General features: G+C 42.4%; 1 protein-coding gene across 1 annotated transcript in view; it reads right to left on the bottom strand.

Annotated features, from left to right (window-relative positions):
- SKOR2 (SKI family transcriptional corepressor 2) overlaps positions 1–13753 on the bottom strand; it is a 41190-nt gene that overhangs the window by 20325 nt on the left and 7112 nt on the right. The window contains exons 4-5 of the mRNA XM_028524918.2: positions 4183–4248; positions 3710–3808 (exon numbers count right to left, since the gene is read on the bottom strand). Of these exons, the coding sequence (XP_028380719.1) occupies positions 3710–3808; positions 4183–4248 (165 nt within the window). The remainder of the gene's footprint in view (positions 1–3709; positions 3809–4182; positions 4249–13753) is intronic.

Raw genomic sequence — 13753 nt, 5'->3', positions numbered from 1 at the left:
GAGCTGAGGACCCACTGCAGCGACATAGGAGCGGGGGAGTGAGGGCCTTCTCCATTCAGAACCCCATCCAGCAACCCTTCAGCAGGTCCCGGGTTCAGGGCTAGACTCCAGGGTTATGCTGAAGGCTGGTGGGAAGAGAATGAAAAGAATGGAAGACTATAGCAAAGAGAAAATGCTACAGTATAGGAAGGGTGCCGTGGAGAAGGAAGGAAGAAGAGACAAATTCGCTAGGGGAGGAGGGCACAGCGTGGTGGCAAAAATGACTCTGGGTTTACAGCTGGGAATGTCACCCACCCAGTCACTCGTGCGGGAGTTGCCATGGTGGCCTGTTGGGGGCAGGATCTCTCACCATTCACTCCTGTCCATCTAAATGTGACTATCATTGCAGAACCTGTGACCAACCACCTGTCCCACTGTCATCAGAAACTGACCTTGGTAAGGGTGACTGCTTCCTCTTCCATTTCCTCCAAACACTTCCTTCCATATTTCCACCCAAGTCTCGATTACATTTCTCCCACCTTTCCTTACAACGCCCTCCCGACCTCTCGGCTCACGTCCTACCCAGTTTGCCAGCTGAACGCAGTGTCTGCTATCTGACCAAGTTCCACCACCTGTTCCAGCCTCGCTAACTCCAGCCCAATAAATCTCCAGAAGTTCTGGCTTCTGGTATCAGCTGGTTTACCATAAAGTCCCTGCAGCATTCCAAGTATCAAACTTTGTATGGTAGCCACAGCTCACGCTATAGGGAGCAGTCACTGTGCTGAATAAACACTTTGCACATTTCACTCATGCAGTCCTCTCAGCAACCCCACGAGGCAGGTAGTCGCATTGTTTTAGAGCTGCGGTTAGCGCTCCTTCGGAGGGGTCGGTGTCCAAATCCGGGGCCCTTGCTACTAACCACCGCGCTTCTCTGACTCTGCCTTAACGGGAAATGCTTGCCTGGCCCTGCCGTTTCAGTTCCTGCCCTTCTGTCCTCTTCCCTGTATTTCCCCACCGGGATTTTGCAGAGTATTTATAGAGAGCAGCTCTGGAAACCTCCGTCCCAGCAGAGAGAGATCTCTTGTTCTTTCTCCTCCTCTCAATTTCTGCCCCTCCAAATATACAGGCTTGCTTTCTCCTCCTCCTCCTTCTTCCCCCTGCCCTTTCTCCTCCTCCTTCCTGTAATCTTTATCCTTACTTTTATTCATCTCTGTGGTCCTCATTAACCCTCAGAACCACAAGAATCCCAAGAGAAACTCAGAAATTGGACGTATTTTAGAAATGTTTTTCTAGAGTTCAATGCCAATACGCTCTTCCTCCTCCTGCTTGGTTGTCCCCATCAGCATGGCAGCTGACATAACTAGGCACTGATCTGCACTAGGGATGAGCGAAGCCCTCCCCGTGGGCCCTCCCATTTACCCTCCTGTCTTCCTGTGGGACAGGAATTATCTAGCCCGTTTCATAGCTCCCAAGGTCCTGCAACCAGGGTGTTGCAGAGCCCCTTCCTGAAACCACTGTGGCCGAATGATTTTTGAGCCTGGATTCCTGTCACATGCAGTGGCTTAGCCCAGGTCCCCAGTGTCCTGCGTGAACTGGACTGCAGGTGCTGTGGCTATGAGTGTGTGTCCACCTCCTGGTACAAAGCTCTACAAAACTCTGGCCGGGACTCCTCTCTGCTTTCTTCCCGTACAGCTGCACACAGTTCTGTTTCCCCTTTCCGTCCGAGTAAATCTAAGTCCGCCTGCCGTCCTCACAGCCTCTCACGTTTAGTTAACCAGCCTGTGACGTGCATTTGCTATGTCGTTGGTGTGAAATTAACTGCCTCTTTGTGGCGTGTCTAAACCACGCATTATTCAAACATGGGCACACACATACCACTTCCTTGGTCAGTGGCGTATGCTGCAGATAAAAAGAGGGAAAATTTTTGTTGTTGTTTAATTAAAGTGTTTCGTGTATGTGGATTCATTTTAATTCAGATCAAAAGGCTGAATGACACACCTGAATCAAGACCATAACCTTCTAACTTAAAAAAAACAACAACCAGAAACATGGACATGTTGTATATAACAGAGAAGTTAATGAGGAAAATGTATAAATGATGATAAATTAATTTGTTCAGATGATTAGTTTGCTTTTATTAGTGGCATAAATGATGGCTACACTGGCTTCACGGGAGGTAATGGGCACGCGGGGGCTTCAGGGGGCCTTCAGCCTGCTCTGCTGGACCTAACAGCGGGGACTCGCAACCTTGACGATCAGATCAACGTCAGCTTACGGGGAGACTAATCATTCCATGTGTGCTCAGTCCGGCAAGGAACGGTGGGGCCTTTCTTGAGATGCGGTTTTAGAAGCGAGAGAACCCTGGATCCTTTGGAAGCATCTGCTTTTGAAGGTTTCAAAGATAGCTTTAAAGTGTCTCTTTTTCTCAAAGCTCCAAAGGTCACGTGCCCCTAATACACTATCAAAGGCTGCTGGGCACTCTCTTCCATTCGATCTCCTTCTAAGCCCCAGCAGGCAGAACTCTTCAAGTTCAAAATCCCGAAGCACCAAAGCACCCAGCATGAGCTCCAAACCTCCCTCGAGGGTACTAAGAGATCGTACACTTGGCAGACCCCGGTACTTCTTGCAGTCTGAGGTCTTTCTGTCATGCAACTTCTTCGCTTCTGCTTCCTACGTGTTCTAGTGGGAGTCAATCTGACATGCTACCAGGCACCTGGGGCCGCTCAAAAACACTACTCGAGGGTGTGTGGCTTTCAGTGGTGCTGCTGCTGACATTGGAGAGGCCCTGGGGAAGGCAGACCTTCATGCTGACATTATTAAAATGGTCACAATTACTGAAAAATTTTTTTCCAGATGCTGGTCTATGGCTCTGGCACAGGAATTGCCAGTGTGTGTTCTGTGATGTCCAGACTAATAAACAAGGGGCATGCTGACATTCTGAAAAAGCATCCCAGAAAAAATAATATTGAATCTATATGATTCAAAATGTAAGTTTGCATACTCTGTTCTTTCCTAGTTCCTCTGGAGAGAGAGCTATGACCAAGGTTGAAAAGACACTATGCTTGATACATGTGTCCAAATATGACCTAGACCAGGGCTGGCGGATTTCAGAAATCTGGACACCTACATTAAGCCTGAAATTCCAGGATTCCAGCAGTAGAGCCAAGAGATTTTATGCTGCAATATCTCCTGCCACTGGAGTTGGAATGGAATTTTAACATTAAATATGGAGGGAGAATCCAAAACTACTAAAAATATACTAATTTCAATCAATAAAACAAATATGTACACAGTGAACTGTTAAATGTTAAATTTTCATATTTATATGTTTTGCAAGCACCAAGCAGCTCTCCAGCCAGCATGATCTGAGGCTAAAACATAATTGTTCTTTTGGTTTTTTTCTTAGAAAATAAAAATACATGAGTAGTTCTTTTTTTAGAAAAATATACACTCTAAATACTTCAGAATACTTATGTGCATACACCATACATACTCACTGATACATATGTCTCAGTACAATAAATACCAAAGGTTCTTCTAGGAAATTCCATCTGTGAGCTGATTCAAAGAATAAATAACAGACTAAGATTCCCTGATATTCAGACAGAGATCACAGGGAGAGAGCGTGGTGCTTTACACAGTCCCTTAATCCTCAGAAGCATGTTCTTTAGCCTAATAATGGAAACGTCATCACATATCGCAATGCAATGAAATAAAAATGATTTCTTACTGAATACTGGGAAAGACGTATTTCCTTTTAACACTTGGAATTCTTGTTCTAGTCGTCTTCGTAAATCTATTTGTTCAAATAAAACCTTCTGAAGTTCTTCTAATAAAGGGAGAAAGAAGAGCCATTTTACTAATCTTTACAAATAACTCTCCAGAGAACTGTTATATATGGCAATTTGTTATTATAAGAAGAAATATTTTACCAGTTTAAAAAGTGTTGCATGGACATAGGATAGATTTTGTGCAGAAATCCATGAATATAAATCAATGTAATATATTATTTTAAAGTATTATATTACAGTGTCATGTATTGATTGATAAGTATGCATTAATCTCAATTATATCCACCCAATGGTCCATATATTATTCATATGTTGCTTGTCAAGCTTAAAATATGGTGTAGAACAAAAATATCCTCCTATTATCTCTATAGCCTTTTAAAGCTAAGTTCCACAGAGTTAAAACTTTTCTTACCTTTCCCCATATTTTCTACGTCCTTTTTGAGTGAATGAGGTGAATTCGTTTCTTGTGTGTGTTCACCTTAAAAAAATAAGAAAGGAGGAAAAAATCATTAGTTTTGTGTAGGCTCTTTTCTGAAGGTTTTTCTCTTCACTCTCTTTTAACACCTACAAAAGAGCTCATAATTTGCTATAACGAAAGAGTGCAAGTCCTCAGAACCAAATGTCCTCGTTCGCTCGAGTACAACTCCCCAGAAGCGTGGTGGGAGCTGGAGAGAAGGAGGCACCGTCTGTGGAGCCTGTGATGGCAGCTCTGTGACAGCGGGTTCCTGAGGTCGGCCCGCCTCCCAGCCCCCACCACTGTCCCTCCTTTCCATCAAAGGGAACTGCCAGAGCGGGCAAGAGAGGAGATTGAGCAGTCAACGTTTCTGGAAGAAATCCGATCAGAGTCCCTCTCCTTTCAGAAGTGAGGAGGTCTCCTGCGGACTGTTGGAAGGCCCGCAGGCCGGTGGAAGCAGAAGCCTGCGGCCACCTTGAGCTGCCCAAACTCGGGGCAGTGAAACAGAGGTGGGAGGGGGCTTTAGTTGTCCTTGGGAGAGAATTTCCAAGCCTGGAGCAATTTCCTAATAAGTGATAGTTTGTTTTTAAAAACAACCTAAAGCAGAGATGTGGAATAGTTATATTACTTTGTGATATTCACATGCTTGACGATACTTTCTTAACTACTTGGCTTTAACCAATAAAAACTATATTGTGGGATAAAGGTCAGATTGTTTTTCTTACCGGTTTTGCTTATGTGCTACCTACAATGATGGCGAGCTAGCAAAATGGATTTATCTACACTCATAAATTCAGTCTACATAATCCAGAAAACAAATTAACCAAAGAAATCCGATCACTCAGCTAGCCAGAATTGTTTTTAAATTTTTGTTTGTCAGCCCTGGCTGGCGTAGCTCAGTGGATTGAGCGTGGGCTACGAACCAAAGTATCACAGGTTCGATTCCCAGCCAGGGCACATGCCAGGGTTGCAGGCCATAACCCCCAGCAACTGCACATTCATGTTTCTCTCTCTCTTTCTCCCTCCCTCCCCTCTCTAAAAATAAATAAATAAATAAATAAATAAATAAATAAATCTTTAAAAAAAAGAAAAACCTAATTCAAGGACATTCTCAATTTTTAAAAAAAATTCAGTTTGTCATCCACAACTATCCATGCAATGTAATAAGCTTTCCAAAGAGGTGTGCAGTACAGACAAAAGTGCTCTGAGGTTTCACTGACTCGAACCACCCCCCACCCCCCAAGTTAGCTCTCTCTGTGTCCCTGGAGCCATTTGCTTACTTCCCTACCTCACCCACTTGGTGGTGCACTACTTGGAGGTAGGGCTCTGGCTTTTTTGCATGGCCGTGCCCAGCACAGTGGGGCACCCATAACAGGTATTGAATAAAGGGTTTTCCGTTGTCACTGAAAGGAACCCCAGGAAGTTGTATAGCACAGGCCTAAATGGATCATTTCAATTCTTTCCTCAGAAATTATGCATTTCCCTTCCTCAGCAAGAAATAGAATGTAATGGCCCCAGGCACTTAGAGGAATACGGGGAGATATCACTGTCAAGGTAAAAAGTCCTGCAAAGAGGGAGACAGGATTTCTCCCCAAAGCAGCAGCAAGACAGGACGGCATCAAGGACAGACAGGAAAATCCTTAACATGGTATTGTAAATTGTGATTCTGCATCCCACCCGAATGCTCTTGGGAATATGTGTGTGCAGGTATGTGTGTGTGCATGTATAGGTGTGTATACATAAATACATACATGTAAATATAATATATGCAAATATACCTGTACATGTGTATAGTTACGAGAAGGTGCTTCGCTGTTCCCCATCATTAGGACAAGAATGTCTTTGGTGTCCATAAGGTCCTTACAGGCAGGTGTTTTCTCTACTACCAAGGTCATATTTACACAGACTCATTCCCATTCTCATCTTGGATATGACCCCTCTCTATAGGCTTTTGAACATTCATACTTTGGCATTCTTCTCCATCTAATAACATAATGAGCCTTGGCTGGTGTGGCTCAGTGGATTGAGTGCCAGCCTGTGAACCAAAGCATCGTTGGTTCAATTCCCAGTCAGGCCACATGCCTGGGTTGCCGGCCAGGTCCCCAGTAGAGGGTGTGTGAGGGGCAAACACACATTGATATTTCTCTTCCTCTCTTTCTCCTTCCCCTCCCCTCTCTCTAAAAATAAATAAATAAAATCTTTAAAAAATAATGAGAAAATATCTGTGAACCATTGTGAATATAGATCTCAATGTAATTTCTATAAGATACCAGTATCCAAAAGAAGAGTAACATGAAGCTGGATAACAAACCATAAATATGCAAACCAGAAATAACGGTATTTTGAAGTGAAGATAAAGGCGTGTGATCTGCAGTACTGGCTATGTTTGCTCTAGTCTCAGGTAACCAGCTAAATGGGTAGGCGTTTCATACCCACACAACACGGAGTCTGAACAAGAGGGGAAACAAGAGTGCACATACCTCTACATCCAGTTACAGGGCATAATAAAAGTTCACCATTCTCCTCCTTCCCCCACCACTCAAAACTCAATTTAAACGAGAGAGTTTGCTTCTGAATAGGCAGCTTTAGGAGCCAAGTCCTTTTCACATTTTTAGACCCGACTCTGTTTGTTGCAATGGTGTGTTTTGTGGATTGTTTATCTTATATTACATTTCAATTAGATAATTAAATTTAAAAATTAAACTATAATATGTTCAAACGCATTTCTTTCCCGCTTCACAATTAGAAGGCTTACAGAGGGATGAAACCATTAAACAAACGGCTGGTAAATGGAAACTACATTAACCATAGGCAAATCCAGTGATGACATTAATAATGAGCTTTTCTTTTCATCAGCTCGTGGAGGTTTTATTAATATTTTACGTCAGTATCTATTTCAAAGAGACATTTTACTCCAATTCTGGGTAAAATCTGCCGACTCTGAGCTTAGATCTGAATGCTTCACATGCAAAAGGTTTTTAAAAATAGTTGCATGCTAGGTGAAGAAGAAGCGCAGACACTCAGCTGCCTTTTGTGTATCTGGACCGTTGCCTCTTGTATATTACTAATCTGTAAAACCCAGATTGTTAATGGTGGTTAAAAATGACCTCTGGGAGCCCGGACATGTTTGTTCGCTATTACTGCTAATGTTTTCCATCTGGTTAACAGAAAAGGCAGTCTAATACTAGATTAAATAAATGAGATTTCATTGACAATGAGCTTCCAATTTTTATACCAATTCCATTGGGTTAAATGCAGGTTACTTTTTTAAAATTAAAGAATGGCTTTGGAGACATCCAAAAATTAAAATGTGTACTTTTCTTCTCACTACATTCCCCCTTTAAAAAAGTTACAAAGAGGTAGGGTGGAGGGGTACAGTGATCTTACCTGTGAAGGGTTATAGGAGAGAAAATTATAACTTGGACAGAACCTCTTTCTTAGAAGTCTGGTTGAAAATATATCTGAAGCCAGACTGTGAAGGAAGACAGTTGGGTGGCTTACAGTTGGAGAGTGGTAGATAATCACAGCCTAAAATGCATCCTGTGGACTGCTGTGACCAGAAGCGTCTGCTCGGGGCTGTGTCTGCACCCCACGTGCGCATGTTCTCAGGTCCAGTTCAGTGGGACCTGCCTCACTGCCCGCCAATCCTGCTCGCCCTGGAGGGGAGGGGCAGCAACACCTCACAGCGGAGAAACTGCATCTCTGCCAGTTTCTCTGTGGTAGAGGCCAGAGAACCAGGAGTCCCGTGGTCCCTGCTTCCCTGGTCCCCTCCGGGGTCCTCCAGCCCCAGGTGGTCCCATTTTCCAGGCGAATGTTCTACCACACCCTCGTTTCTGCCCTGACATAGCCATGGGAAACCGCAAGTACAAGAGCGATGGATGTGAGAATATGCCAACTGAAGCAGACACGAGCAGTAAATGTCAGATGAGGAGACTGGAGTATCCGAAGTGGGGAGGACCCCCATCCCCCAAAAAACCCACAATAGATTCATTAGCACCACTTTACAAAGCACGAAGGTAATGACTTTCTCTTAGATATCACAGCCGGCACACCTCTGCTCAAGAATGAGTATTGGCTCCCCTGGTCCGCACCACGGGATCCGCTCTACATTCCGCCCCCACCCCGAGCCTCCAGCTTCTCTTACAACCTCGTCCCGTTGACTGAACCAAGCTTTCTCTGTCTATCACCAACACAGACCCTTTACTCTAGCTGGGCCTTTACTTCTCATATGTGCTGGCTCTACCTTACATTGTTTCTCTTGCCTAAGGTGCTCACACTCCTTTGCTCCCCCTCCACCCCAAATCAGGATGCCACCCCAGTCTCTTCGCTTCTGTGAAGCCTTTCCCAACTTCTGCGAAGTCACTCTCTCCTGGGCTGAAGTTCCAGGTGAGGATTGTCTCTCCTCTGCCACTTCACACTGTGCCTGAGAGCCTGGTGTCTTGACAAATCAAGTCTGGTCCTGCCCTGCAGGAAACCCCCATCACCTCTACCCCAGGAGGGGCGCACATACTCTCCACAAATGCCCACTTGCACTTACTTCAGTCTGCTTTGTGAAAGAAACGCACACGAATGCTCCTGTAAATCCTCCATGGGCATAAGGGGTCTTTAAGCACTAGCTCATTCCAATGAATGAAAAGGCACATTTTCACCCATTTGAGTATTCTAAGGCTCACTCTGTATTTTCAGTTTACTGGGGAAGTGTGTGATGTTTCCATTTCTATTCCTCTCTGACATTGTTAAATTTCTTCAGAGATAAACAAAACCATAGAACTGAATTTTAACCAAGGCATGAACATATTAATGAATATGTCTGCCATTGTCTCCAACAGAAAAAAATGCCTGCCATTTGTAGAGCTCATTTAGTTTTAAGAGCCAAATGGGTAGACCAGATTACCTGTTCTGTTGGTGGTGGTCACGGGGCAGGAGGAGAAGCTGATGAAATGGATATTACGGTTCTCCAGCTAAACTTGAATTCGATACATAAGATCATTTAAAAATAGTGCCTGGATGTGTATAGGGTATACTAAGTGCATAGTGTGTGATATGAAATATGGATAAAGAATAAAAACTTTGGCATCCATCTACCCCTATGGAAATACATCCTCTCTTCTTCCTTCTCCTTTCATCCCCACTTGGTCTGCTACTCCTGTCTTCACTGTTGCCCGATTAAATCCCATCTTGAGCTTACAGCCAGCACTCGGAGGCACTGCCCAGCCAGCAGCCCCAGGGGCTAGCAAATTTCTTATCACCGGAAGGTCCTCTGTGTTACCCCAGCACTGCTGTTGACAACACTTGATGGAAACATTTAGAGAAAACATTTCCATTTATAAAGAGAAAGCATGCTATTTAATTGCATACTGAAGGATAAATTTAGTCAATGGAACGGTTTTGGTTTGGGGCTGTGTCTGTATATGAGATACACATGTACTCTAACATTGGGATGAAGAATAACAACTTTCAGTCAAACGTCCAGATGTTTCCATAGATTTGGGGGGGACTCATATGCTGCCTAATGTACCCGGTGCAGGCGAGCAGGCCCTGAAAGGAAAGGTATGAGCTGCCAGTCATTCTAGAGTCTCCGCCCATAATCCCCAGTGCACTGTCCTGCCCTCTCCTCTCCCAACAGCCTCTGCCCAGGGCCTAGCCCCTGTTGAACAGAGATTCCGTTTGTAACATTGAATTCCTAAATAAACTCTGAATTTTAATAATGAATCTTAGTTGTATGATCTGGCCTCCACTTAGACTTTCTGGAATTTTTACTTTCTCTTTCCCTAACAGTCTATCTTAAATTTGGATGGGGTCAAAGTTAATCTACAGTTAGTATAACTAAGACATTTCACAATGACCAAAATTCAGCACAGCTTATGGTTTAGAGGTTTTTAGGAATGCTTTGCATTAAGACATTAAAAAATCAATTACACAGAAAACCAGGTTAAATAATTTTTTCCTCTATCAGTGGGACTTGGACTTCTGCTAATTCTTTGGTGTTAAGTTGTACATTAAACTCTTCCCCTGTGACACTTGGCACTTTAGCAAGGTCACAAAACAGAAGAGAAAAAAAAAATCAGCACCACTGGAGAGGGTGGGCTGGAGAATGAAATGACTAAATATTAACTTTGTTGGCAAAAAGTAAAAATGGAATGAGAGCAAAATTAATACTAATGAGGTTATAGTAAACTAAAAATCACAGCAAACTTTATAGTTCATGATCAAAATTTAATGTTAGTTGCATATACATTGCTTCTTGACTAAGTATATAAATATCTTTATATACTTTTTAAAAAGATTTTATTTACTCATTTTAGAGAGGGAAGGGAGGGAGATAGATAGATAGAGAGAGAGAGAGAGAGAGAGAGAGAGAGAGAAACATCGATGTGTGGTTGCTGGGGGTTATGGCCTACAACCCAGGAATGTACCCTGGCTGGGAATTGAACCTGGGACACTTTGGTTCCCAGCCCACGCTCAATCCACTGAGCTATGCCAGCCAGGGCAAATATCTTTATATACTTTTAATTAGTGAATCTTGAGTTCATTTAGAATTTTCTCGAGTTTTAGAACTTCTGTTGTCAATCCATGCTATTTAATTTTTATTTCCTGGAGAGTTTTTCATCATCTTTCATTTCCTTGAGTTTCATATAAAAATTTTAAGATCAAAAGAAGGGACTTTTTCATAAATAAAAAGAAACTGATATTTGAAATGTGAAGATTATTTAATTTCAAATACATATATTGCAAGACCTTGAAATTCATTGTTCATAAAAATGTCAATAGTAATTTAGTGATGGGAGGTATTATCAAATTTTACAGGTGAATAAACTGAGGTACAACATAGTTAAAGGGCTTGCCCAAAGTCATCTAGTGGGAGAATTAAAACTTAGAGATCCACTAGTCTATGCTTTTTAGAACTTTTCCTCTTCTTTACCTTTATTTTTTAAAAAAATCGTGAGCATATTCTAAAATAGAATGGAATAATAAATCAGAGTGCCTCATCCGCTATATATTCATGAGAAGTGTAACTGCTTCTTACTCTTCTCAGAAATCCATCCACAGCATATTAAGTACACCAGAGAATCATACCAGTGAAAATCAAATTGATTTTAGAACTTCTATACATATAACAAGATGCAGCAAAGCTCAGAGTCCAATGGTGCTGGAGTTTCTACAATGAAGGGGATTCAAATCGGGGATGACTCCACTTACGTGTTTTCCTTGACCTGCAATAGCGTTGGGCTGTCTCACCAGCCTACCTGCCTGCATTCAATTCCAAATCACTTAACTTTGCTAAAGCGATTCAAAACAGATATGCAAAACCTACCCTGGGATTGCGAGAAAACGCTGCCATTTATATTCTTGAGGAGGTGATATTTTGACCAAATTACCGTTTCCCTAATCCGTATTACTTGGCTGTAAGCAATGGGTCTAATTTTAAGAAGACCTAGAGATAAAAGTTCAGCTGGCTTCTGGGGACTATGGGATGCTGAAAAAACTTTCTGGCCAATCCCTTTAATTATGCAGAAGTACAATATCTGCTGTGTGTAAGGTTAATAACCATTAACAGGGAGGTTTTTAAAAAATCATTTAAAATGTAACCTCTTCAAAATTGCTGAAAAGTAACAGTTACCAATAAGGCTGAAAGGTTGAAGGGGGGACTGAACTTAATTAAGATGATAAACTAAAAAAAGGTCAACTGAAACTAAGTGTGGTCGCTATACCGATTTTATAGTAGGGATTGATAACAGCAAGTACCTATCATTTAAAGACATGTCTATAACCTCCCTCATTTAGAGAAAGGTGATAGGAATTTCTTCATCAACTACATTTATGATTGTCAAGGGAGGGAAAATTTATATCCAAATCAAAAACTGAAGCTGACTTACTAGGTAGTTTGAAAAGACATTTCATTCTTTTTTGTTATAGTGCATATGTGCCAAGATAAAACACTGATATTTTCCAGTAACAATGATTGAGTTAAACATTGGCTACAGGGCCCTTGGTCATGTATACCTTCTTGGATATTTTGTTTGGACCAGGATGACAGTATTGATGCTGCATCACAGCTGATCTGTCCCCTCCTTCTGACTGGAAGCAACTTGAGAGCAGGGACTGGTATTGAGTCCCAGAGCCCAGCAGAGTCTCTCTCACGCAGTAAGCATTCTGCAGTAGTTGGGGGTGATTGAGTAAATAATCAAATGAATGCTGTCATGTACCTGTGGAAGCTGACAGCTGTTACACGGGGAGAAGTAACTCCATTCATAAGCAGAGTGTTCTGGGTAGAGCATCCGGCTGCTGCCACCCTGAAGCAGCTAACCACAGCTTTCATAATAACTCTGGCTCATCTGGATTTTTGATGCTTTGCTAAACAAATGGATCTCTGGAGTCTGACCACAAGTAAATACATTCATATCAAAACACAGGCCAGCTGGGTGCCCACTCTGGGATTTTCTCCATTGTGCACCCAACATGAAGGCCATCGGCTAATCTTTGCTACCAGCACGGACAGCTGAAGCCACATGAGTCACACGGCAACCCAAACTCCTTAACGCTTTTTTTTATCCTCTCAAGAACATTTTTTTCATTATTTTTAGAAAGAGAGAAAGGGAGGGGAGAGAAGATAAAGAGAAACATCAATGTGAGAGTGAAACATCAACCCCTGCCTCCTGCACATGCCTGGACCGGGGATCGAACCCACAACCTAGGCACATGCCCTGACCAGGAATAGAACCCACAACCCTTCAGCTACATATGATGCTCCAGCCAACTGAGCCACAACAGCCAGGACTCCTTGACACACTTTGATGTTTACAACATCATCTCCACATGCTCAGCAAAGAAACCATGGGATGAAGTTCTTGTGACCCAAGATTCCAAGACAAATTTAACAAAATATATTCTCCACTTGACCATTTATTCATTTCTATAATGTTTTCAGTTCTTCCACGCCCCACCTATTTCCCATTTAATACAGGATAATAATACAATATAACCCACTACCTACATATTTCTCTGAACAATGTGAGAATGAAATTGTAATATGGAAAATCAATATGGAACAAGCATCACTGGGAATTTGTATCAAATTAATTATTGTGAGGAAGGGACTCGTAACACATCAATAGTATGACTAGGTGTTATGGCCAACATAACTATTGACTGTACGGCCCTGAGCTCCAGGCACTGTGCAAATTTTATGTGAACAGCATGCCTGGCTGTACTTTTACTTCCTTCTTTTTGGCATTTGTATATTGGTCTGAATATCAGATGACGATGGTTTTCATCCACTCTGGCTGTCGTGCTTGGGGTTCTGATGGCTTTTCAGGGTTTACTGCAGTCACTCAGTGCGGGGGAACCCACGTCCTTCCAAGGCCAGGAGAAACTGGTTTTCAAGTGAAACCAGCCAAACCATCCAAATGGGAAGCCAAGGAAGAACAGAAATTCACTTTCTAACAAATCTAGTTTAAACACAATTAATATGTGTTTAAACACAATATGTGTTTAAACACATATTAATGTGTTAATAAACACAAAAGGA

Source organism: Phyllostomus discolor, chromosome 9, assembly GCF_004126475.2.
Source record: "Phyllostomus discolor isolate MPI-MPIP mPhyDis1 chromosome 9, mPhyDis1.pri.v3, whole genome shotgun sequence".
NCBI classification, from domain to species: domain Eukaryota; kingdom Metazoa; phylum Chordata; class Mammalia; order Chiroptera; family Phyllostomidae; genus Phyllostomus; species Phyllostomus discolor.
The sequence above is the reverse complement of the archived record's forward strand: the minus strand, read 5'-3'. Positions and strand labels throughout refer to the sequence as shown.